We start from the raw sequence: 25,148 nt of genomic DNA, 5'->3' as shown, positions 1-25,148 counted from the left end.
CAAGCAATGGTTCAACCTGAATTGCAAAAAGGCAGTAACACTAAAAACGCAGCATATCGCAAATGGCGTCAACATCCTTCCACCGAAAATCGGAAGAACTTTTTAACCTCCAGAAATAGCTGCAAGCGAATTATTGATGCATGCAAAGAGAGTCACAACAACAGGATCAAAAACAAACTGCTAAACTGCCCAAATGGAACAAGATCTTTTTGGTCGGTATCGAAAGCCGTTAGTCAAGGATTTGCTAAGTCGGCCTTGCCACCCCTAACAGCAGATGATGGTTCTATGGCGGTAACAGCAAGGGAAAAAGCCAACTTACTGGGTAAACTCTTCGCGTCCAATTCTACTCTGCACTCGCAAGGCAAAACCCCGCCATATTTGCCAAGGGTGAATTCATCGATGGGAGAAATTTCGTTTCCTCAACGAATTATAAATAAAATTCTTAAAAGCGTAGACACCAACAAAGCTTCTGGACCCGATGGAATTTCAGCCCTAGTACTAAAACTTTGTGCAGACGAATTGACTCCTCCCTTATGTAGACTGTTCACGGCATCGTATAAGCAGGGCTCATTTCCAACAAGCTGGAAAACTGCTCGAGTGCAAGCTGTACCCAAAAAGGGTAAGAAGACGATACCCTCCAATTATCGCCCGATTGCACTAGTTCCAGTAATATCGAAGATTATGGAGAAAGCAGTCAACCAACAACTGTTAAGATATCTGGAATCATCTGGACTAATCAGCGATCATCAATACGGCTTCCGAAAACTTAGATCCACCGGCGATCTTCTGGCTTACGTCACACACTTGTGGACGGAGGCCATGGAGAAGCACGGCGAGTCCCGCTCAGTCGCTCTTGATATTTTCAAGGCATTTGACAGAGTGTGGCATGAGGGACTACTAACCAAGCTCTCCTCAATCGGCATACAAAACTTATTATTGAATTGGATCAAAAGTTTTCTTGAACAACGAACAATCCAAGTAGCCGTCGATGGACACCTCTCCGACAAGTTTAACATTAACGCTGGAGTCCCTCAAGGATGCATTCTATCCCCCACCCTTTTCTTGATATATATTAACGATTTGCTAGGAACCACTGTCAATCCAATCTACAGCTTTGCGGACGATAGCACACTTATTTTCACATTTAAGTCCGCCAAACCAACGACAGCCGCAAGTTCTCAGAATCTTAGGCAGCAACAAGTAGCTTCAACCAACAATGATATTAGAGCAATCTTGGAGTGGGGCGGTAACAATCTGGTCAATTTTAACTCTAAAAAAACGCAGGCTGCAGTATTTACGATGAAGACTAACCTTGGTGGCCCGGAGCTGGTTATGGCAGGCAAAACATTGCCAATGAAATCATCTTTACATCTTCTAGGAGTCGAAGTCACCAACAGTGTGTCCTGGCATGACCACGTTGTCGAGATCGCCAGGGCAGCTTCCAAAAAACTCGGAGTGCTTTTCAAAACGAAAAAACTGTAAACACCAGAACAGCTGCTGACTCTTCATAAGGCTCAAATACGCCCTTCCCTCGAGTATTGCTTTCATGTCTGGAGCTCTGCACCCAAGCATAGTTTAAAGCTACTAGATTCTATACAGAAGAGAGCTTTTCGTCTTATCGACTATCCAGAACTGACAAAGAGTCTGGATAGTGTGGAGCACAGGAGAAAGGTGGCTGATCTCTGTTTATTCTACCGTTATTATCACGGTAAGTGCTCCTCTGAGCTGGCAGGCCTGATTCCACCCAGGGCTGTTCCGGTAAGAAGGACGCGTCTAGCAATTGCAGCTCATCAACATCGAGTCCACCTGCCTACCCCAAGGACGTCGCTGTATCGGGACTCATTCATCTGGAGAACATCTTCTTTGTGGAGAGGGCTTCCACCTCACATATTTCCCGACGCATACAACCTGCAGCGATTCAAGATAAATGCCCACAAATATCTTCGCGCAAGCACCACTCCAAGAGTAACATAGGACTTTCCTCTTGTGCTTGTGTTTATCATAAAAAAAAACATTGTATATGTCAGCTTACGTCATTCCGAATCGCCCTATCTCCTGGACCATCGCGGTGTACTCGCTTCTTATATAAACAAAGTCGTGGTCGTCGATATGATCTCGAAGCAACAGAATTTGCTAAGGTTGCATTTTTAACATAGGCGAGTTCAGTTCATAATTGTAAGCCGCTACGTTGTTTTGATGTAATAAAAAGTGTTTTTGAAGTAATTGGTGATTTATTGAAATTAAAAAGACTAATTAATTGTCGCTATTCATATCAGCAATATATCATATATTGGACCGATAATACTATCTCCCAATATACCACCCTAAACATTAATTTTGTAGGCCATTAAATGCGTATGGGTTCTCGTCATTCCAGTAATATATAGTGATATAAGACGAGTTGATAAAGTTGAATTCATTGCAAACTGACCCAGAATTTCAATTTGCGGTGTATCGTCGGTATAGTTTCAGTTGATTCTTTTTTTTATTCGTGAGAAATTCAGTTTCTTTAAATTTGGCTAGTAGTTTCTGAACACAAGTACTATGGGATTACATTTTGACCTGGATGCCTTTCGTTAAAACGTTAAACTGTCTTTAAGAAAGATTTTACCTAGGAATCATAAATGAAAATAATGTCTATACGTTCAGCTATGTTGGACAGCATTGTTAAGGATAAGAAATGCTGCATTTCGTTTAAACTGTACCGAAAGTCTGACCGAAACCGAAGACTTTTTAACATAATAATACTAGCACAAGTTACTTTTACAGTAAATTCTGTGATAATAAAATGCAAATATTTATAAACAACTAACAAGGCTTGAAATGTTTAAAATTCTGAAGAGACATGCTCGTATCATCAGCCACCATTTTAAACATTTAGTTAAATTATAAAGAATTTCAAAAATGTTCATTTATTTCTTTTCATTTAATGTTTTCTTGATAAACAAAGAATAATTTTCCGAAATGTAGCTTTCTGTGGTACCATGACGTATCACTCGAGCCCCTTTCTATTTTAGATTTTAGGGGTCTATCTCACCCTATCCAAGGGGTTGCAGATAAGAATGAGATAACATGCCTAATATATGGCCATTTTAAGTTTTTAAATTGTCACCCTGTAAATGTCTACTATATACAGGGTGGCCATTTGAAAACGAAACAGAGCCTATATTGGGTCCCTCAGAACATTTGCGAAAAAATCCTCGGACCCGTCAATTTTTAATTCAAGGGGGAACCATTTTTTTGCTAGTTTCGCCCCCCTGAGGGCAAAGCCCTAGCGGGGGTGATAAGGGCCTCCAAAATTTTAAATGGGGGGTCGAGTGATACCTTTTTATGAAGATATTTTCATGTGGATTATAACCCTAAAGTTTTAAATCGTTACTATTTGCCTAGTCGATACAGGGGCTAATAAAAGTTACGTATATATATATATATCCTCAGAACATTTGCGAAAAAATCCTCGGATCCGTCAATTTTTGATTCAAGGGGGAAACATTTTTTTGCTATATATATATATATATATATATATATATATATATATATATATATATATAATATAATATATATATAGTGTATATATATATATATATATATATATATATATATATATATATATATATATATATATATAGCAAAAAAATATATAAATATATAGCATATATATAGAAGCCATTAAACACTTTGTTATATTAATATTATGCTTTACTACGTTACTTAGACAATTTAATAGACACTATTTGCACTGATTAAGCTCTAAATAACACGAGCCATCGGCTACTTCAATAAAACTGTATTATCATTAACTAACACCGCCAAAGAGTTTGTTAATAAATTGCCTTTGATATCGTACTGCCAGTTAAAGCGACTCTGCTTTTGATCTATCAGAGAAAATGTCCAACCGGATTACAACACGGGGGAAACACTTACAAAACAAAACACGATGAAAATTATTTTTTATGATTATTATATTTGATGCAAATTAAAAATATTAATTTATATTTATAACACCTATTTTACAACATAGAACAAATATTATTAGTGATAAAAACAAAATACCATCAAATATCATCTAATAAAATAATATTTTCTACTACTCAGCAATAAATAAGAAATATTGATAAAAGATTTTCAGCACAACAATTAAAATAAAATATTGCCAGCAATCCGTAAATGCTAAATTAAGTTCGATTGTCATCAAAGAGGCAAATATTAACTATATGGAATTTAATTCGGCGAGGGTGCTCCATATACCGCCGTAAGATTATGCCTCTACAGTCTGCTTAAATCTATGGTACTATACAAAAACCTACAGATAAATATGAAATTGTAATATCCTTATAATACATTATAGGTCAAAATAAAAGGAATATACTTGTATAATACTAAATTTTATTTATGTTCTAGACTATTAAAATAAATGGTTTTAAGCAGGAAGTGGCCAATATGGTTTATAATTTATAGTCCTTAATCTTGTTCCTTTAGGGAACTGTTTATTTCATAATTCTGGTGCAGGATGCCCGAGATTTTAATGGATAGATAATGAAACTTAGCAAGGTAAGTGTGTCACATTTTTAACGCCATTCATTTTTTTTATCGACAGTGAATACAATGGCAACCGTTGTTTTAGGGTTTTACTTTTCCGTTTTCCTCTTTATTCTTCTTCAATTGTTGATGGCTGCAGGATTTTGATTTCCCCGGGAAATTGCTGTAAGCTGTGGAGCTGGAGCCAGAGTTAGAGCTAGTATTAGAGATTCCCAGTCCAGATAGCTAAGCTACAAATGGCATACATTCACAGCCTCGATTTTGAAGGCTAGTCGTTCATTTCTTGGAGGAATATACAGGCCAGTTTATTCTATTTATTTAAATATTATTAACCATAGATTTGTCTCACTTATTTAAATTTTTATTAATATACTTTTAATTTCAATTTATTGCTACAAATATTTAATCAATATCATAATTTAATATGTCAATTTCCTATCTATAATTTTAGTTATTTTTTGTTTAGTATTTTTCAGTACCTTTTTTGGTAGTTAAGTAGATATAACTCGGTTAAGGCTGATATGCCTTAGGTAAAAAGGTTCATGAACTTTCCCCTGCATAATACAAAAATTTACTAAAAACTTTAATAATTGCAATTTATTTTTCAAGTGCTGAAATCTACCTAGTAGCTTAATCATAATTTAAATGTTACTTTTGACAAACTTATTTTATTTAATCATATCAACATTATTCATATTTTAATTCATAATAAATTATTAACATTTAACAGATTAGAAATGAGGTGTATACATATCTTTGATGTAAATATAATTTGGTTGTATTGTTAAGATATTTTTTTTGCCTCTTTAAATCTACTTTATCCAGGGTCATTTAATTGTTAATTGAAACCTATATACCAAGTGTTTTTCTTAGTTTTCATTTATAAAAAAAAAAAACTAAGTGGCGACCTCTTATTTAAAAGTTATAATCAAGATTATATTCTTTAATAGCCAGTCATAAGTGAACCTTCGAACAATCCCAAGCCTCCAATAATTCTGAGCGTCTGGAAACTCTTGGCAAAATAGTAACACTGTAAAGTTAACGCCACAGAAAATTATTCACTGTCTATAAAAAAAATGAATGGCGTTCAAAATGTGACACACTCACCTTGCTAAGTTTCATTATCTATCCATTAAAATCTCGGGCATCCTGCACCAGAATTATGAAATAAACAGTTCCCTAAAGGAACAAGATTAAGGACTATAAATTATAAACCATATTGGCCACTTCCTGCTTCACAAATTTCGGAAATAAAAAACTGGCCTTTTACGTGCGCTTCTACCTGCGACACGGGAACAAGTCCTCGAAAAATGGATGCAGTATCGACTAAATAAGTTACGACCGCACCTCTCGCCTGAGCTGTCAATGTCAATCCAATCAGAGAAAACATCAATCAAGACCAACCAGAAGAGTGACGGACCGTCAACAGAAAGCATGAATAATAAAACCAGGAGAGTGATGCGTTACAGTAGTAATGTGTCATTGACAGTGTGAATTTAAAGAAATATCGATAAAAGAAGTTGACTGAAATTATTAATATAATTATTGAAATTAATGAAATATCAATGAAGCGTTAATGAACATAAGAAATAGAAAAATAAAACGCTACATTTATGCATTTATTACACATTGAAACTCATTTGAAACTTTTGTTAAGTGCAATTTCATTCAATGATTCAGCTGAAATAGGAATACCGATAAGTAAATAAATCTAGTATAAATGCAATAATAGACAAAAAAACTATGTGGGTTAGATTGGAGCAGTTTCGGGCATGGACTGGGTTTATATCTGTACATTCCAATTTTGCCTGCTTTTAGAGAACATAAAAGTTGTATTGCAGTAGTCGGCAGCAGTGTTTATTTGCCAGGGATTACTTTAATACAGATTACATATTATATTAAATATCGCTAAGAAGAACGAAAATTTGAAATGTCGAGGTGCCCTATGTCCAAAACTGCCCTACTCTATCCTAGCTATACAATAAAAGGACCTATATTTAATACTAAACTTAAATCAACTTACATGGATGAAACTTTTTCAAGTGCTTTCTTAAATTAGAAAAATTGGAAAATATTGACGTGCATATCGTACATATATGCTCCATTTCATGAGAATTCAGTAGCCACAATACAAGAAACAACTCGAATAGAAACAACCCAAAAATAATAATTACATAACCTACAAAATATTACTGCCGCCTGACATACTTGACCTTGTAGGATCGAGGGAGCCAAAGTAGATTATAGTCTATAGACGCGAGTATATTTGACAAAGTTCTGTTAATCACCTTCAGCTAACCTCACTTCGATATGTCAAATGGGAACGCCCATCGTGTGACACATTACCAGCGATATACCAGCGAATAGTAAACAAAAAGTTTGTGATAATAAAAGACATTTTATCAACTTAAACAAGGTCAAATGGTTGCCTCATAGTGTCACATATTATTATAAATGGCTAACAATTTTCCATTTTACTTCGCCAAAAAAAATGCAATCTATAGCGATTTCTCAGTAAAAATGTATGCTAATAAACAGTTCATAGACTTCAAATAGTCTAAAAAAGCCTCCTCGAAAATACAATACATGCTTTAATGGTCCAATTTTTAAAAGTCTAAGTGGGTGAAAATGTGTTGGGATATAACATGAAAATAATTTGTATTTCGAAAAAGAAGGAACTTTCCGTACTACGCTTGAACAGTTTCCAGGGATGTGGATTGGCAGGCGTGGTGTATTTGGTGTAATTGTATTTGAGGCCCGCACGAACATTTGCCAATGTTCGTGAGGAATTTCATATCGGACTTTATTACTGTCTCGCGGATAATGGAGCACATTTTAAACACTTAATAAACTAAATTCTGTGAACTGATTAAATTGTTTATTTTGTAAACACCTTTTTACACCCTTACTATTTATAAGTCTTTTAACTTAAATTTTTTATACACCGTCGGGTGGTAGATTGTATGTCCTTTAAAATGATGTATCACACTATACGATAGCATTTGACAAACCAAATTACGACGTCAATAAAATATTCATTATTACCAAACAATTAACCTCACAATTCGCTGGTACGTCAACCGATTTAATTTTTTTTGACACTGTTGAATAGACATTTTCAGGCTGTATCACACGATGGCGGCTTGACATATTAAAGTGAGGATAGCTGAAGGTAATTGACAGAACTTTGTCAAATATAAAATTAAACGTCCCCGTGTATATCTAGACTGTCGTGTTTTTGTTTGTTTTTTTTTTTAAATAATCAACTGGTTTCTTACCATATTATAAATGCTAGCTAGTGCAGTGTTATTTTTGTACATATAAGATACTGCATAAAAGATTAGTAAAATAAATACGCTAAATATTATACTGACAAAAATTTTACGAAGTTATTAAGAGTGGTTTGTTTTGAAATGAAAGCGCGGTACATAAATAACAATAGAGTAGCATGAACATTAAAACTGAGTTATTAGCTTATTATAAAGTTTCAAGAGCTTTCATATTTTGTAATGTTCATACCTAGCCATAAATATAAGTATTCCAGGTTTAATATTTTACTTCTATTAGTTCTAGCATGAAGATCAAAAATTAAATACAGAAAATGTTTGGGAATGTTGAATGAGGCAACTGGCTGGAACAAGACAAAGGGTAAAGTTAATTAAAATGGTCTTATGTGACCTAATACCAGTTTTTGCTTCATTTGCCTTTAAAACGCATCATTTAAAAGCTTCATTTATTAGTTTTAAATAAAGGTATTGTATAACGCTCAATAATATACAGAGTGCACAGTGCTTAAACCTTAGAAGTTTTATGCTCTCAGAATTTAAATAACTCTTAAAACTTATTGTTTGAGATAATAACTTTCTTTTACCTAGAGTAATTTTTTCTCTATCCTATGTTGACTTTAACGCTTACTACTGGAATAAATGAATATAAATTCTTAGGTGTTTTCAAAAGGAATTGCTAGATCATGGTTCACTTGACAACGTGTCATTTACCAATGTAGGAAAAAAAAACACGTATTTTCTTTTGTTTTTTGCACATTATTATTATTAATTTTTATTCTTCAATTTCGATGGTTCTTTCTATTTGTATCACCAATAATATTCTGAAGTACTTTGTTGAAGAGACAAGACACAAGGAAAGAATAAATCTACTTTAGTAGATTATTCTATAAAAATAAATAAATCTACTTCCAAGATTTATTAAATCGTGGAACTAATTTTACTCGGACTATTTAGAATCCAAATTCTCAATTTTTGTTTGAACTGTTCTTTGTTTCTAAGATCTCGCAGTGCTAACGCACGATATAAGTGCTACGCCAGAAACCAACTTAAGTGTACATGCGTCTTTGAGGCTTCAAATGATATGCTTATTATTTCTGTGCCTGGTGTTCGGATAATTATTTATGATAGTAATCTTATTTCTATTTTTATGCTGATAAGTTACGATCAATACGCAATTGTCTAATAGCAAACCTATAAAGTCACTTTATAAAGTTCATCCCTAGAAAATAACTTGCTTTTTTTCTGTTCAAAAATTAAAAAATCTCTAGAGACTTAATAAATTTATATGTTCCCCAATCAATTATTCCATATTGTATATGGGATTGGACCAATGCATATTAAATCGATATTAACTGCTCTTCATTTAGAATCCTTTTTAGTAGAGAATCTTTCTTACTTTTTTTACCAAGATCATTATAATAATGGTTCCACTTCAGAAAATTATCAGTTATCAATTGCGCATCAATTCTGTAGATATGATTTCTTAAAATCCATGTTGCGAATCTGCCAATAGGTTGAATAAATTTTATAAATTTAGTAAATTTCATCATCTTAATTTTTATGATCCTCAACTATTTTCGACTTATTTAATATTATAGCCACCGGTCAGTAATTTAAAATGTCTTCGCTATTCCCTTTTATAAAAACGGATTTTAAAATATTTGGAAACATTCCAGTTTCTAATACTTCATTAATAATTATTATCCTAAGCGGTTTTTTTATTAAAAATTTAAGTTTGGAGAATGGTGTCCATGTTCTGGGATGTATTTTATAGGTATTTGCAAGCATATAGGGTAGAAAATAAAGGTATTATTTCATCAGAAATTCCTTTTTTATTATGACGACCGGTTTCGCGATTACAATCTTATCGCATAATTTTCCCTCCCTTCCCGGTTAACTTATTTTATTAAAAAACCCCGTTGCTTTTTTAATGTAAACTGGTGGAGACATCTGTTTAACTGTTTTAAAAAATAATTTAAAGTTACTGTGGGTACCGCTATCTAGTACCTCATTTGGTTATATGATATAATATACAGATCGTGTTATCGTGAGCTACGTATTATCCAAAATAATGGCAACACCGCTTGGTTGCGGCTTGCAGGCGGCGAAATTTTTCGATTTTATTTTTTGAACCGGAAGCCCGCAGACCTCACTTTGCCGTGTTACTGCACGTTGCATTAATAATTTTTGAGCGTTATTTTCGTGTTTTTTTCACTATGGCTGTTTATACCCCTTCCAAAAGGGTTCAACTAATTAAATGGTTTTATGGAGGCAATTCGGCAGTACAATGTAGAGATTTGTTTTCAGTGACATTTTAGAATAGACCAATTTCTTGTGCAAAAACGGTTTTAAATGTGGTTACAAATTTTGAGACATCTTTTTGTCTTCAAGATTGTAAAAAATGCCACACAAAACGTCAAGAACCACCTGTTGAAGTGATCCAAGATATAGAACGGCGGGAAGAAATGGTTTGCAGTACCCTAGAACTTGATTCCACACTCCACTAGAAGTGTTGGAGAGGAACTGGGAATGAGCAATAAAACTGTTGCTCGTATCTGGAAAAAATATGGGTACAAATGTTTCAAGTATTCAAAAACTCAGGAAATATTTCCTGAAGACCAGTGGCGAAGAATCGAATTTTGTGAAACCATGATGGAAAAGGCAAATGAAAACGAATATTTTTTTAAAAATATTTTGTTTTCTGATGAATGTTCTTTTCCATTACATGGCAAACACAATCCTTCCATTGTTCGTTATTGGTCTCAGAAAAACGAGCACAGAAGTTTTCAGCTTCGTACCCAGTATCCTCAGAAATTGAATGTTTTGGGCAGGTATTTTGAGCGACAATGTTATAGGGCCATTTTTTATTAAAGGCACTTTACACGCCTAAAAGTACTTTGAGTTGCTGCAAAACCAAGTTCTTCCTGCCATTCAAATCCTACCTGATGTAGACCTGGGATCGATCAAGCATGAATTAAGTAGGCCAACAAATTTAGAGGAGTTGCGAAATAAAATTGTCGAAGGTGCCAATTCCATTTTACCTAAAACTCTTTTGAAGGTGCGAAATAGCTTTTACGATAGGTTAAGTCTTTATTTAGCGAAAGATGGCGGCTTATTTGAGCCTTTTATTTAAAAATTATATGTTGTTAAGTTTGTTTATTAGAGTTTTATTTCTGATTTTTTATTATATTTTTATCAGAGTTGATATTTTATTTTTTATAAGAATAACGCTTTAATTTTCATTATGCAAAACACAGCATATTAAACATTTTAAGATTACAATTCTATGCGGGTTTTACACATTGTCATGTCTGTAAAACCCGCATTTAAATAAATATTTTAAAAATGCCTGGATTTTTGCGTAATATTTTGGGACATTTTGTCGCCGAACGACGCAGCTCCCACGAAAGTCAAATGTCTACTAATCCCGTCCTCGGGCCGGCCAGGGCGGTGCTCTGTCGCAGGCACTCGTACACGCGCGACGTTGCAAAATTTTGCCTCTATGCGGTTTCCTATAATAACGAACGAAAACGATCTGTATAGATTTCTTTGTAACGTTCTTTCTTAAAGATAAAAACTATATATAAATAACTTCGTTGGTCAGATTAGTTTGAATGGCGGTTATTATAGTTTTTAGATCGTTTTGTTTATTGTGATGTAACCGTGCTTTTTAGCTGTTATTGTTTTAAACCTAAGTGTATTATTTGTTATCTTATGATGAGATTTACTCGTTTAATTTTAACTGTACCGTTCTATATGTGCTTTTGTTTTGACAAATCTCAATTTTAACATTGTAAGTACGCTTTAAAATTTGTTTTTATTCAGTATTTTACCAATTTTTTATAAGCGTAGTATCTATGTAAATTTTGTCTTTTACTTTTGGTCCTCGACCTGATGATGCGATAAGATTGTAATCGCGAAACCGGTCGTCATAATAAAAAAGGAATTTCTGGTGAAATAAGACCTTTATTTTCTACCCTATTTGCTTGCAAATACCTATAAAAATTAAAGTTTTAGCTTCAATTCTGTCCAATCCGTGTACTTGGTATCCAGTTTTGTCGAGGTTTATATTGCATTTTACTACCAAAATTGTGGAAGTTATCATATTTTTTGCCAGTTTTTTTACTAACAATAATTGGCTAGCTCTTTTGGCTGAGTTATTGATTTAATGTTAATTTTTATATTTGATACTTGTGAATTCTGGTTTCTGGGGTGATTTAAAAATAATAAAATCCCAAAACGTTTTTGATGTTTAAACAGATTTAATAAGCCTCCTATGTTATCCATAGTTGCCGCTTTTTATTTAGTTGTTGCTCTTTTATTGCTTAAATGTGATATTTAGATTTTAATATATACTATTTCAGTTTTCCAATTTTTAAATATCAAATTAATTTATTTTCGTTTGATTTTTATTCTTTAATATTTTCAGGACTCATGACGTTGCTAAATATTACCATGCAGGCTTTAAGAATGTTGAAAAATAAATTGTTAATTTAAACAATTTATTTTTCAATTATCCAAAAATGGACGAATACGCCAAATTAAATTTCAGAGAGTTATTGAGGAGATTTATTGACAGAAATTTCGTTTCTCTGACGTCATTCCCTCACCCCGTAAAGCCCTCATATCCATTTTTAAAATGTGGATAAAAAGTAAACCTTATTTTAAATGAAAAAAATTAAAGTTACACATTATAAATACACCTATTTTATTAAATGTTGAAAATGATCTTCGTTGACCTCCATACAAAAATACGATTGTTACATAAAACGTCTGGGAACATTAGCGAATTTTGGACGTTATTAATTGCAATTTTTGATAAAAATTCTGTTCCGAGAATCGGGCTCTGTGGCAAAGGTGTACAAGCGGAAGATCTAGCTCTATAATGGCATAACACTGTGGTGGTGCCCCATCTTGTTCAAACATCAGTTCATATTCTAAAAGGTTATTATCTTGTTCCAGTAACTCAATTATTCTATTATTGATGCCATCTTGCAAAAGTCCTAAATAATTTCCAGTATTAGGATTTGTATTAATAAAACACGTTCAATAATATGATCTTCCAAAAAACCAACCCATACATTAAGTTTTTGATGGGCTGGGTTATGTTCTCCAAACAAAAATAAAGTCTACTTTCAAATTCTTTATGAATATTTTGCAATACCACTTCTGGAAGAGCCCTATATGCCTCTGTAATTCTTCTTTTTAAATCATCGATATTATCAGGATGACTTTTGTAAACAACTTTTTTTATATACCCCAATAAAAAAATTCTAACTGCAATAAGGCTGATGGTCTAGAAAGCCATTTTATCGGTCCGATTCTACCAATCCATTGCTACAAATTCCCTACTGTTTTTCAACCACTCTCGCACTGGCAAAAAATAATGCGAAATCCATCTTGCTTAAAATGTAGTTAGTTTTCTTGCAAAATGTTACCTCCAACTTAATTTTCCAGTTCAGTTCTTATTACAGGATCAATTACATCTTCAACTAGGTGTAAGTAGAGATCTTTAGTTAAGTTTTCTTCAATAAACAACGGTCCTATAACAGCATTTTTAAAAATACCGGCCAAAAAACATAAATTTTTTGTGCCCATTCTATAACATTCTCCTTAAAAATGTGGGGATTGTCGTCACTTCAGTATCGACAATTCTGTCTATTGACATGGCCGTTTAGGAAAAAGGTACATTCATTACTGAAGCAAATGTTGGTTACCAAAACTTGATGAGTGTTTATTAAGTTGGACATGGTTCCGCAAAACTCTATTCTCCTATCAAAATTATTCTAATGAAGTACCTGTAAAATTTGCATGTTGTACGGATGATAGTTATGTAATTTTTATGCTTTTTGTACAGTTTTATGTGATATTCCAGTTAGAAGTGTTAAAATTGAATGTAAGTTCTGCAACGAATGTTCTCAAAATCTCTACTTGACCATCTTCGTTTAAAACAAGTCGATTTGCCCTTTTTTGTTTTTAACTAAACCCTTTTCAGTAAATTTTAGTCCACTGTGACTTACATTAAAATTAGGATATCTATTATTAAAAACTTCTGCCGTTCTTCTTGCGCATCTTCCTTGCTCGCCATAAACAAAAATCATTTCAATTCTTTGCTTAAGCGTGTATATAATACTAATTAACAAATACACAGAAATTATCGTAATAAATTTTAACTTTAAATCGTAATAATTTTTTGATTTAAATACCTAGTGACATTGGCTGGTAGGAAAGTTCACTAAATAATGTCTTAAATTTCGGATCATATCGCCAAACTGTATTGAGATGAAATCCATTGCAAACAAAACAGAAAAAAATCTTTCATGACGAAAAGCATTTATCAGGTTAATAAAAACCTTCAGTGTTAAATGCACCTGTTTTCTTCATGGTCATGTCAAAAAACACTAAGTCAGTAGGTTAGTAAAATGATGTATTGATTTATTAAAACAGTTTACTAACCTAAAAAAACATGTTCCTATACAAATTTTAGCTTTACTGTAATTATTACACTTACAGGAATAATGTATAAGTAATTTACAATATTTAAATAAGCTTAACTTGGCAACGCAGCACTCAAATTTAAAAAATAAGGTGCCAATATGTAGAGAATAAAAAGTTCTTTCAAATGAGGTTAATCACACTCCTATTGCCATTTAAGATTTTCGATAGGAAGGTTCTGGAGTGTAGGGGGTCAAAAGAGACAAAGTGATTGTAGCATTAATATTTTTTTGGTTGCTTTCATAATGTAATAATTTAATATCGTATGAATAGTACTGATCGGGACATCAGATGTCTAGTTAATGGCATTGTAAGAATAGAAACTCCTAGATGGCGTTAGCTGTTCTTCGCTTTGACTTTTAAACAATTTACTAGAATCAGTTTGTTTTTCGCTCTTTCTCTGACTAACGTAATTTTTCTCTCTGTCTGTCTTAGTCTTTAGTCACGTACTCCATGCTCAAGGATCAACTTTTACGTATTGGCATTTTCGATATAATAATTCGATCATAATAATCGGATTTGAATATTTTACCTTTTGGGATTGATTTCCGTACTCCCTGTAACTTAAATCTAAGCAAGGCAACGTTGTATTGTCAATTTTTATAAAACTACACCTGCGTGGGATTATCCATCGAAGAGGTACCCAGAAATTGCGTTTTGGCTTTCCTTTCAAATATTGTGGTCTTCAGGTTAACAAGATCAATTCCTCGAGGTTGGGATTCAAACTCATAGTTATGTCATGCCGACACTAGCCAGGTAATGTGAAAAATTACACTTTATAAAAGACCCTTCAACATCTTGAGGTAAGCTTGATTCCTATTCTTTGTAAACGTTTTCTCATCATTAAATCTGCACCCCCAGGGTTACAAGGTCAAGGAAGATAAAAAGAAGGAGTAAGCAATATCATGATTTTTAATTAGCTATTTTTAGTCATATTGGCTAATTTATATCATTTGATACCTACTTAATTTATTAATTATTTTCTTCTTTCATGGTAATTTACATTATAATGTACTAATTTACATATCTAGCTAAATAATAATTTGTCCAATACCTTTTAATTTTACTATCCTCATTTTCATAGAGTATTATATTATTTAAGAAACCGCATTGAAAGGTATATTTTTTTTTTAAATTTGATTAAGGATAAGTTGTACTGTGTTATGTGCGGTAGGTTACTGACTTTGGCCAAAGGGTAGTTACATAGTGGCAAGATATTGATTTTTTTAATGTTTTAGAACTTTGGTGCACAAAATTTTGATTTCTTTTTGAAGGGGTTGGATTGGGTTGGGTTCGATTGGTTGTACTTTTAAAATGAAAGTCTTATAATTTTTGCAACAATGATTTATTTAAGTGAAAATTTAAACAATGAACATTGACTAGAAATAGCAGATTTTCATAATATAGTGTTAATAATTGAAGCTTATTTTGTGTTTTACTATTTGTTATATTTCTTAACATCCTTTTTGTTTATATGCGAACCAATTTGCTAGTTAAAGGTTCTTACAACTGCACTTTAAATAAACACATTAAACTGGATGGCGCCTACAATTTAAAAGCAACCCACCACCAATTAATGTACTCCAGACTGATAAGCTGCCGTTAGCATATGTGCTACTTTATTAAAGACTTTCAAAATCAGTCAATTTTTATAAAAAACAGAAATCTTAAAAAAAGAGGTTACATGATTTCTACATAAAAATTGTCCCCCCTCGATAATAAAATTGACGTGTACTAGCAATTTTATAAAAACCGAACCCATTTCGAGACAATAGGGCTGGATTTTCAAATCGACACCCTGTATGTACCTATCTATAAATTCTGTATTTCTAATAAAGACATTGGGTAAATTAATTTCTTCGAGGAAGTCGGCACCCTGTATATAAAATGTAATGTTTAATACAATTTAATTATGCAAAATGTAAGAAATGTGTACCCTAAAACATGAATTATTAAGAAATCTTCAATAATAATAAAATATGTATTTACTTAAAAACTCTATTTATTAGGTACCTTTACCTGAATGAAGTACTTTAAAAAAACGCATAAAGAGTTCTCAAACAGTAATATTTTTTACATTTAAAGTATACTCTAGAAAAAGTATTCATATTAAAGTATATTCAAGAAAGACTACTGAATTTATAAAGAAATTATATTTTTAATGTCTATATTAGTTTTCCGTACAAATAATGTTTGAAATTTAGTCGCGTTTTATTTTGTATACTTACAAGTTTATATATCACTGTTAAATAACTAAGAATCAATTCCGTATGGTCTGTATATGGCACTAGTTAAAATTTTTAATTTAGATAAAAAAATATTTAAGATGTTTACTCTTGCCAACTTGTTGATCGCATATTTAAGTTGATTTTTATAAATACACATTTTTTCTATAACTCATATTATATTCTCTTAAGTAAAAAATTAATCTACAGCACTGATTTTAAAGCTTCTGCAGACGATACAGGGTGACTTTAGCTAAACAAGGAACATAAACAATGTTACAGTAGTTCATAATAGGAAGTACTAACGACTCGCATAATTTCTTGCATACTTTGTAGTTAATAATACTTCTATTAGCGTACAATGATTTGAGCCCAAAATAGGATTTTTTAATTACGTCAGAAACGTGCATTTTGAATCTCAAGGCCTCCTCGAAAATTAGATAAAGATTCTTAATGTTATCAACTGTTTTTAACTGCGTTCCCCCCACAAATAGTTATAGATTATCCAAGACAATTTTTTTTTAATTTTTTGAAGAGAAAAAAAAAATATTTAATTTTAAATTATTGCTCGACGAGAAAGTTAAAATTCATGATAAATCTTCATTTATTCTACTACAACTCCTTAATACGTCATTAACTTTAAAAGCATAATAAATTTGCGTATCATCTGCAAAGCCCTGAATACTACATGCATAATATTTAACAACCTTATACATGTCTATTATGTACATTAGAAATACCCAAGGACCCAAGACGGATCTTTGTGGTCCAGAACTTATATAAGAGCGGTTTGACTGAGCTTGATTTTCTAATACCACCAGTTGCTTTCTTTCATAAAGATACGACCTAAAGAAGTTGAGTCAATTATTATCAAATCCATAATAGGTCAATTTTGCTAAACGCAGGCTGTGATCGAATGTATCGAAAGCTTTAGAAAAGTCAAGTAATACGAGCGCCGTAGTATCACCTCTATCCAAAGCATCAAGGATTTCTCAAACTTTTTCAAAACTTTCGAAATTACTGGAATAATGGATATAGGTCTAAGGTCGCAATAGTCCTTTGGACTACTGATTTTAGCTAAAGGCATTATAAGAGAAGTCTGCGAAACATCAGGAAAACAACCTCTTTCCAAACAGAAGTTTATAACATGAGTCAAGTGAGGAGCAAGATGATGTATACAATATTGGAGCATATTCATATATATTAAAACTATTTTTAAAATTTCTGCTAGTGGCTAAACGAAATGAGAACTGGAGATCAGGACGAAATGTATGATTAAAAAAATATTCGACTGCCTCTGGGCAGTTATCTGAAGGACTATAAACTGATAAAAAATAATAATTTATTTTGTCAGGATTTTGAAGGTTTTCAGGTATAGAACGGTTATAAGAATTTCTGAGACTAAGGTCTTTTATTGCTTTCCATAGTTTTTTACTATTGCTGCTTTTTTGAGTTCCAAATATGCTTTCTTTTCCCGCCTAATGATCCCCACCATTGAATTTCGTAATTGTAGAATAGCCAATCGGGTAAACTCTTAGACTTTTTAAATCTCGATAACGCTTTATTTTTTCCTTTTATAAAGAGTTTAACGCTTTTGGTAATCCATGGAGTATAAGGTTTATAAATCCTTGATGTATTTAATGGGGCATGTGTTTCAAATAATGAACAAACGTTGCTGGACAAATTCTCGACTTTTTCACCCAGGCCATAAATATGGTAAATATTATCCCAATTTATTTCTTCTAGATCAACAAGAAAATCATTCCTATCAAAAAACCTAAAATTGCGGTAAGACCTATATTTTATTGTTCATTTTCAACCTTAATCCTGACGTCACAAACTATTGCATGGTGATCGGAAATTAAATCAGCATTCAAAGTATAAAAACGTACGGCACTTGCGGGTTTGTTAAAATAAATCACATCAATCAAAGTTTGTGTGTTAGCTGCTACACGAGTAGGCTCATTTATTACCTGAGCAAAATCATTTGCAGAAAAGCAATCCAACAAAATATTGTCTGAAAAGTGATTCACATTAGAATCAACGAGAATAATAACATTATCATATTGTGAACATGCAAGGGGTAAAATATCGTCAAAACAACAATCACAATGACGTAGATCTCCCCTAGGAGGCCCATAGAACGAGCCGACAAGAAAAAGTTTTTTTCGTAAACGTAATTTAACGAATAAGCACTCGAGATCAAGGGAGAAATCAAAATCCTTGAAGGTTAAAAAGCTCTCAAGAGACTGCCGAACATATATAGCAACCCTTCCTTCCCTGCCCTCCCCCTCTAATCCTCACAAATAACTTATAAGTTGGAATTGAAAAATTGTGAGATCTGTCATCACTAAGCCAAGTCTCAGAAATGCACATAATGTCAATTCCAGCTGATACAATTAAATCAGAGAGGTGATCAAAACCTGAAGACAGTGAACGCACGTTAAGGTGACCAAACTTAACATCACTTAAGGTTTCAGGCATTATAAACTTAAAGTTAATGATTATAAGTTAATCAAAAAAGACCAACAACTTATTCTCCAAAACTCACAAGAAAAAGAAAAAATAACCAAATAAAAAAGATTAGATATATGACTTTCCTTTAAGCATATATACTTAGATATCACTGAAAATCGAATAAAACTGAAGTATATAAACTAAAAAGAAAAACATTTTCAAGAATAAAAACAATAATAATAAGATGAAATAATAGTTTTTTTTCACTTATGTGGCTCTGGGTCCTTTATACCACTATATTACGCAAGAATAAAAATGATATAAGTATAGATTCTTTTGAAAGCTAGCAATAATCCCAAATGCCAAGAACTTAAAATTTGTAAGGATGTTAAAGTACCTTAAATAGAATTCAAATCGTCCTCATTCTGTACACGATGCACAAAACCCCGATTTTTTATGTAAACATTACCATGTGAAATCCACACATTTTGTTTAGAAAACCGAACCCATGCAGTTTTAAACACCGTTTGTCTCATTTTAGTTAAGTCCTCTTTTAAAATGATCCCCGTACCTTTTAAGTACCTCCGATTCTTTAACACGCTTTTTGGTTTAAGTTTTTAAATTCTACCATTACGACCGGCGGTTTAACGGTGAGCTTGGACGTGTTTTGTTTAACGCGAAAACATCTACTGATGTATGAATCTCGAAGGTGCACTAATTTGCATTTTGGATCGCTGCAAATTTGATACCGAATGCTGCAATTTAGAATCGTTTTCATCGCTGAGACATTGTAGGCCAAAAATGCGGATGTTCAGACGCTTAGGATGCTGTTCCTGGGCATCCAACATGCGCAGCAAGTCTTTGTTTTTGTTGCGCAAATCTGATATATCCCCCTTGGCTAAAGAAAGTTCCTTTTCCATAATGGTTAGCTTTTCAGCCAACTTTTCCTTTATTTTCTTAAAAACACCATCAACCAACCTTTGATAGAATTCACCACTGCTTGCTTCCTCGGTAAAAATCTTTCGAATAGCTTCGAGATCCGACCGGCTCAGCACCATGTTTGTAAATATGTAGATCAGAGCAATAAGAATTGTGCACAAAATACTTAATACACTAAACTTAAGGATTCTTATGCTCACAGTTGTATCACAAGTAGAGCTGCAAATATTTAACCACAATAATATTTTTGCGTAAGCTTTACACGTAAAAACAAACAAAAATTGAGACCAAATTTGTGGCAGGACTCTTTATAAAGCCCGTCCACGAAGAACATTCAAATAATTAAAAACTCGAATAAGACATGCACGTGAACCAATTTCTAGAAAAGAGTTTCGAGAGGTTGGCTTAAAAAATGTATGAAAAATGCATTTACAATTGGTGGTTTAGTCGAAGATGCTGACTTTTAGTTATTTTTTTATCCAGTGGCGTCATTTTTTGGCACACTCTGTATCATTTTTTATCAAAATTAAGACTTAAGTATCTTTGGTAAGGAGGTTTCAATATATTTTAACAGATTATAGTATCTGATAATTGAACTCTATTAAAACGTACGTCTATGACGTATTGCATGTATTATCCTAAGCAAAATGTACGCCTTATACAGCCTCCTACCAAAAAAGAAAAAGATCTCTCTAAAAACAGCCAATATGTTATCTTGTGTATCTCTGAAGTAGGACACCCTGTATATTAAAATTCAAATTGAAATACGCCCAGTAAACTTAAACTTAAGAAATTCATTATTTTAGGTGGCCGCATTGATCACGCCCATCATTACAACAATGCTTATAGAGCGCTAGATGAGACTCTTGCGATGGATACAGCAGTTTTAGCTGCCTTAGAGATGGTGAATCCAACAGAAACTTTAATAGTCGTTACATCTGATCATTCTCACGTTTTAACTATGGGAGGACAAGCCACACCTAGAGGGCATCCAATTCTTGGTAAATATATTTTACAATTATTGGTATGCATTGCGGTAATGTATTAAGAAATAATATTTCTATTTTTTTTAAACTGGTTTTTGTATTATGAGCAATGCAAAACTCATTTTATGCAAAAACTAAAGAAATTTTTTAGTAATAGTAAAAATCTGTAAACATACAGTGCTTTCATTTCAAAACAACCCATCCTAAATAACACGTCAAATTAGATATACAGGGGGACGTTTAATCTCACTTTAATATGTCAAATGGGAACCCCCATCGTGTAATACATCATAGTAAGCAGCGTAAAATTCTCTATTCAACGGTACCAAAAAAAATGAAATCGGTAAATGTGTAAGCAAATAGTTAGCGAAAATGTCTAGAAATAATGAATATTTTATTTACGCCGAACTTAGAACCGAAAAAAGTTATTAAGGGTGGATCGTATTGAAATGAAAGCACTGTATACTTTTAATGTTAAATGCTCCAAGGTATGTTTGATTGATGTGTTTATCCACATTCTTTTAATTAGTTTTTAACCTATAACTTATTCTAAAAAAAAGAATAAATATTGAAATAAATATGTGCATAATTTGCCAGTTATTTTTTGCAAATGCCATGTTTCACATTATAAATAGAAACTAATAATGAAATATTTTTATTTTTAACTTAAAAAGTAAGATTTTTTAGAATTTAAGATTATTTTTTAATAAACAAGTTTATATATAATCCAAAGTAAAAAAGGCTAATCATACCAGTAAATTTAAACTCAAATCCTAAGCCTTATATATTTTTCAATAACCACAATTTTATTATCATATCCGCATCTTTCTATTGGTGAATATTGGCTGCTTTATAAAAATTTTTTGAATTTGCGATTCTGGATTATTAGCGGATTCTGGTCCAAAATTGTTTTATAATAAATTAAAAATAGACGATTTGACTCATTTTGGGTAAGCTGTTCTGTACAAGAAATATTTATGGTCTTAAATGCTTAGACAAAGGGCTTTTCCTCTAATCGACGTTAATATGTATAAACCCAAACTATTTTTTTTCTTACGACAAAGTCTTCTTTTGTGCGAATGAGGTATTTACTTCATTAAATTTAAATGGTCATTAGGTGGTATTTTTATTACAGATGAAACTGTATTTTTTGAGACAATAAGTAGCGATTATTAACTTACCCTAAGAACTTTTAAATGTTCTAATTATTTATTCATATTTTTGGTGATCGATTAAAACACCATTATTTTTAACTATTATTATACGTTCTATCAACCCAAATATCCTACTGCAATTTAAATACTCTAAGTGAATGACTAACTAATAGAATCGCAAACTCTAGTTTCAACGGTTTTTGGAAAGTCAAAAAATGCCCAAACCAACCTAGTCAAGCAAACAAACATTTTTATTTTTATCTTTAAAGAATATTTTGAACAAGTACCTAATAATTACAATATGAGAATATTCCTGGAGCCTTAGGCATAATTATTAGCCTCAATATGCAGTAAGCATGTAAAGCATAAAATTTTAAAAACCGCAACAACAGTATAGAATTTAAAATTGTATTTTTATAATTAATAGTAATCTGATTTTTTAATATTAATTAATTGTTTAACAGAACTTTTAGTGTTATATAATACTACGGATAGTGTATGTTGTAGAATAATAGGTATAGTTATGTAAATTCTGCATGGGTTTAAATGTTATAGAGATCTCTGAGAAATAAATGTTGATTTTGGAATAAAGAAGCGTTTACTCAACAACAAAAAAAGAGAATACATTATCAATAAGACTCGATAAAAAAGGCAATAATTAGGTTTTCTTGATTTTAGTAATTATAATCCTTAACTAAATTTTCTTAAAAAATTATATGAATAATAATTTTAAGTGCCGTTCCATTTTTATAATTAGGGTTTTTCATTTTAATACCTACTGCCCAGTGCCTACTTAATGAAAAGCTGCCGTGCTTTTGTGATGGTAAGTATTTGCAAAAATACGCCACACTTTGAATAATAAAAAGTAAGACAAGTAAAGTTGATTTACTTGAAGCTTGTATACTTGGTAACATATTTCATACCATAATTCACCTGGCATGTTTCACAACATTTGTATTTCATTGACTTTTGATGTCTTCACGTCGTTTGCAAGAGGTAGAGAGGAGAAGCCTATAAGCTTAAAAATCTAGGGTATTTTCCACACTAACCGTTAAAATTTGATACAACATCTATGAATCTCTAATTGTCACTTATAACCTACAAGTAAGACATAATTGATCGTTATAAGTGATCAATTATGATAATAATGATAATGATTGCTTAATATACATAATTATTAATTATGTATATTAAGCAATCATTATCATTATTATAAATGTAAATATTTTAACTTTATTCTGTACGTCTATCTAATTAGTTCATATTTAACATGAAAGGTTTCTTCATACTTCTAATATAAAGCATACCATCTAGTAACTAAAATCGGTTTTAAATTATTGACAAGTCGGTACGCTATAGATCTTCACACTATTCTTCTCTAGCTCTCTGCCTTGCCTCTATTAAAAGAAATCTTGTGTAACGCTCGGTCTATTATCAAGTTCTCATCATTCGAATCCTCTTCTTCATCTTACTCAAGACCAGTTTCATTGATTTCAGCCACCTGGAATTTTCAAATTGGAGTTCCGGTTAATATTTTGCAGCAAGAGTTTTAATTATTTAGGTCTATATTTCGGTTCTCTGGTTCAGCTAGGTTACCTTTTTTTGGTCCAATGGTTGTCCTCTCGTCAATGATATCACGAGGAGTAGATAATTGTTGACATTAATCAAATATCAAAATATTCTGGTTAAATTTTATTAGAACTTGGAGTACTTCAGAATTTTTTCAACTAGAAGTTATTAAGGCCCTCAAGATGCAGGATAGAAAAAATTTTGATTTCCGATTAAATTGAGTAAAATAGCATTGAGAGTGTACTAGAGTTAGTGTGTGTATTAATGCGTGTCAAGGTCTCATACATTTTTTTTCAGAAATTGTCCACTATACTGGCTGCGGCGGGATGTCCTATTACGTATGTTAAGTCACGTATGTTTCAGTCATCAAACAGTCTAAATGCAGATTTAGACTGTTTGATGCAGATTTACTACCAAGGGTTCTCAGCAATTGACTCAAAAGTAAGGGTTAAAGCAGCATTGTTGTTGATCGTATTTCTCTTTCTGCTTATTTTCATCTCAACACTACCCATGGCCTCAAAAAATTTAATTAGTCGTCTCGCAGAAGATATTCTTACTTCGACACGAAAAAGATTCAAAACCTACTTTAACGACATACTATTTCCACTACCATTTGATTGCATAATGAACATTTTCTACTCCAAATTTAACATTTTTTATATTCTTATTCTTCCTTTTTTAATATTTTTTTTATTTTATTTTTATTTTGTAAATTCTGCTATTATTATTAACTTTTATAAATTTTACAATAAGATAATGAGATGGGTACGTTTTTTATCCGTAATTTTGACAGTAACAATGTTTTATAGCAGCTGCCACATTTACTTGAGATTGTTTACATTTAAAAATGTTCAACAAAAACTCGTAAATGCAGCAAAAAAGAACCCAATATAATAAGCGGCATGCATTCCACGAGCAAAAAATTTCAACCGATCGTAAAAAGAATTGGTCCCCTTTAAGAGCAATAATTTTTAAATCAATATTCACTATTTTAACTATTAATATTAATTTGGTTTTTGTTTAAACTTTTAAAAAAGTAAAAATAAATAATTAAATTATTATAATAAATAATTTAAAGGTAAGAATTAAAATAGGCCTATGGTTATGAAATTCGGCATTCGGACCTAATTTTGCATTCTAAACAACTTTTCCTTATAAACTTTTTTCATATGTTGCCTAGAAATATTATTTTACCTACTCATAAAATTTAAAAAATGCTCGTATCAAGGCATGCTTGATTTTTCAAAATAAAAATATGCAAAATTTTATTTTTTAATCAAGCAAACAGTTGGGCTGGATGCCAAACGGTCAAATTTCAACCCCCAAAATTTTTTATCATTTTTACGTATGAAATCGCTCATCCTGGGACACCCTGTAGGTTGGCCTTTTTTACGAATAATAAACGTCCGAAAATTAGATGGATCAATAACAATATTACGTTACAGAATACATATGCGTTATAATCTTTATATATTTATAGTTAAATGAAACGTATGA

At 32.0% G+C, this 25,148-nt stretch overlaps 1 protein-coding gene across 2 annotated transcripts in view; it reads left to right on the top strand.

Annotated features, from left to right (window-relative positions):
• Window positions 1-25,148, top strand: part of LOC126743431 (alkaline phosphatase-like) — a 653,262-nt gene that overhangs the window by 612,386 nt on the left and 15,728 nt on the right. For both annotated transcript variants that reach the window (XM_050450531.1, XM_050450532.1), the window contains exon 8: window positions 20,749-20,943. In XM_050450531.1, the coding sequence (XP_050306488.1) occupies window positions 20,749-20,943 (195 nt within the window). The remainder of the gene's footprint in view (window positions 1-20,748; window positions 20,944-25,148) is intronic.

The sequence above is a fragment of the Anthonomus grandis genome, chromosome 12 (genome assembly GCF_022605725.1).
Source record: "Anthonomus grandis grandis chromosome 12, icAntGran1.3, whole genome shotgun sequence".
Classification (NCBI taxonomy): domain Eukaryota; kingdom Metazoa; phylum Arthropoda; class Insecta; order Coleoptera; family Curculionidae; genus Anthonomus; species Anthonomus grandis.
This window is presented reverse-complemented; position numbering and strand designations above follow the sequence as displayed.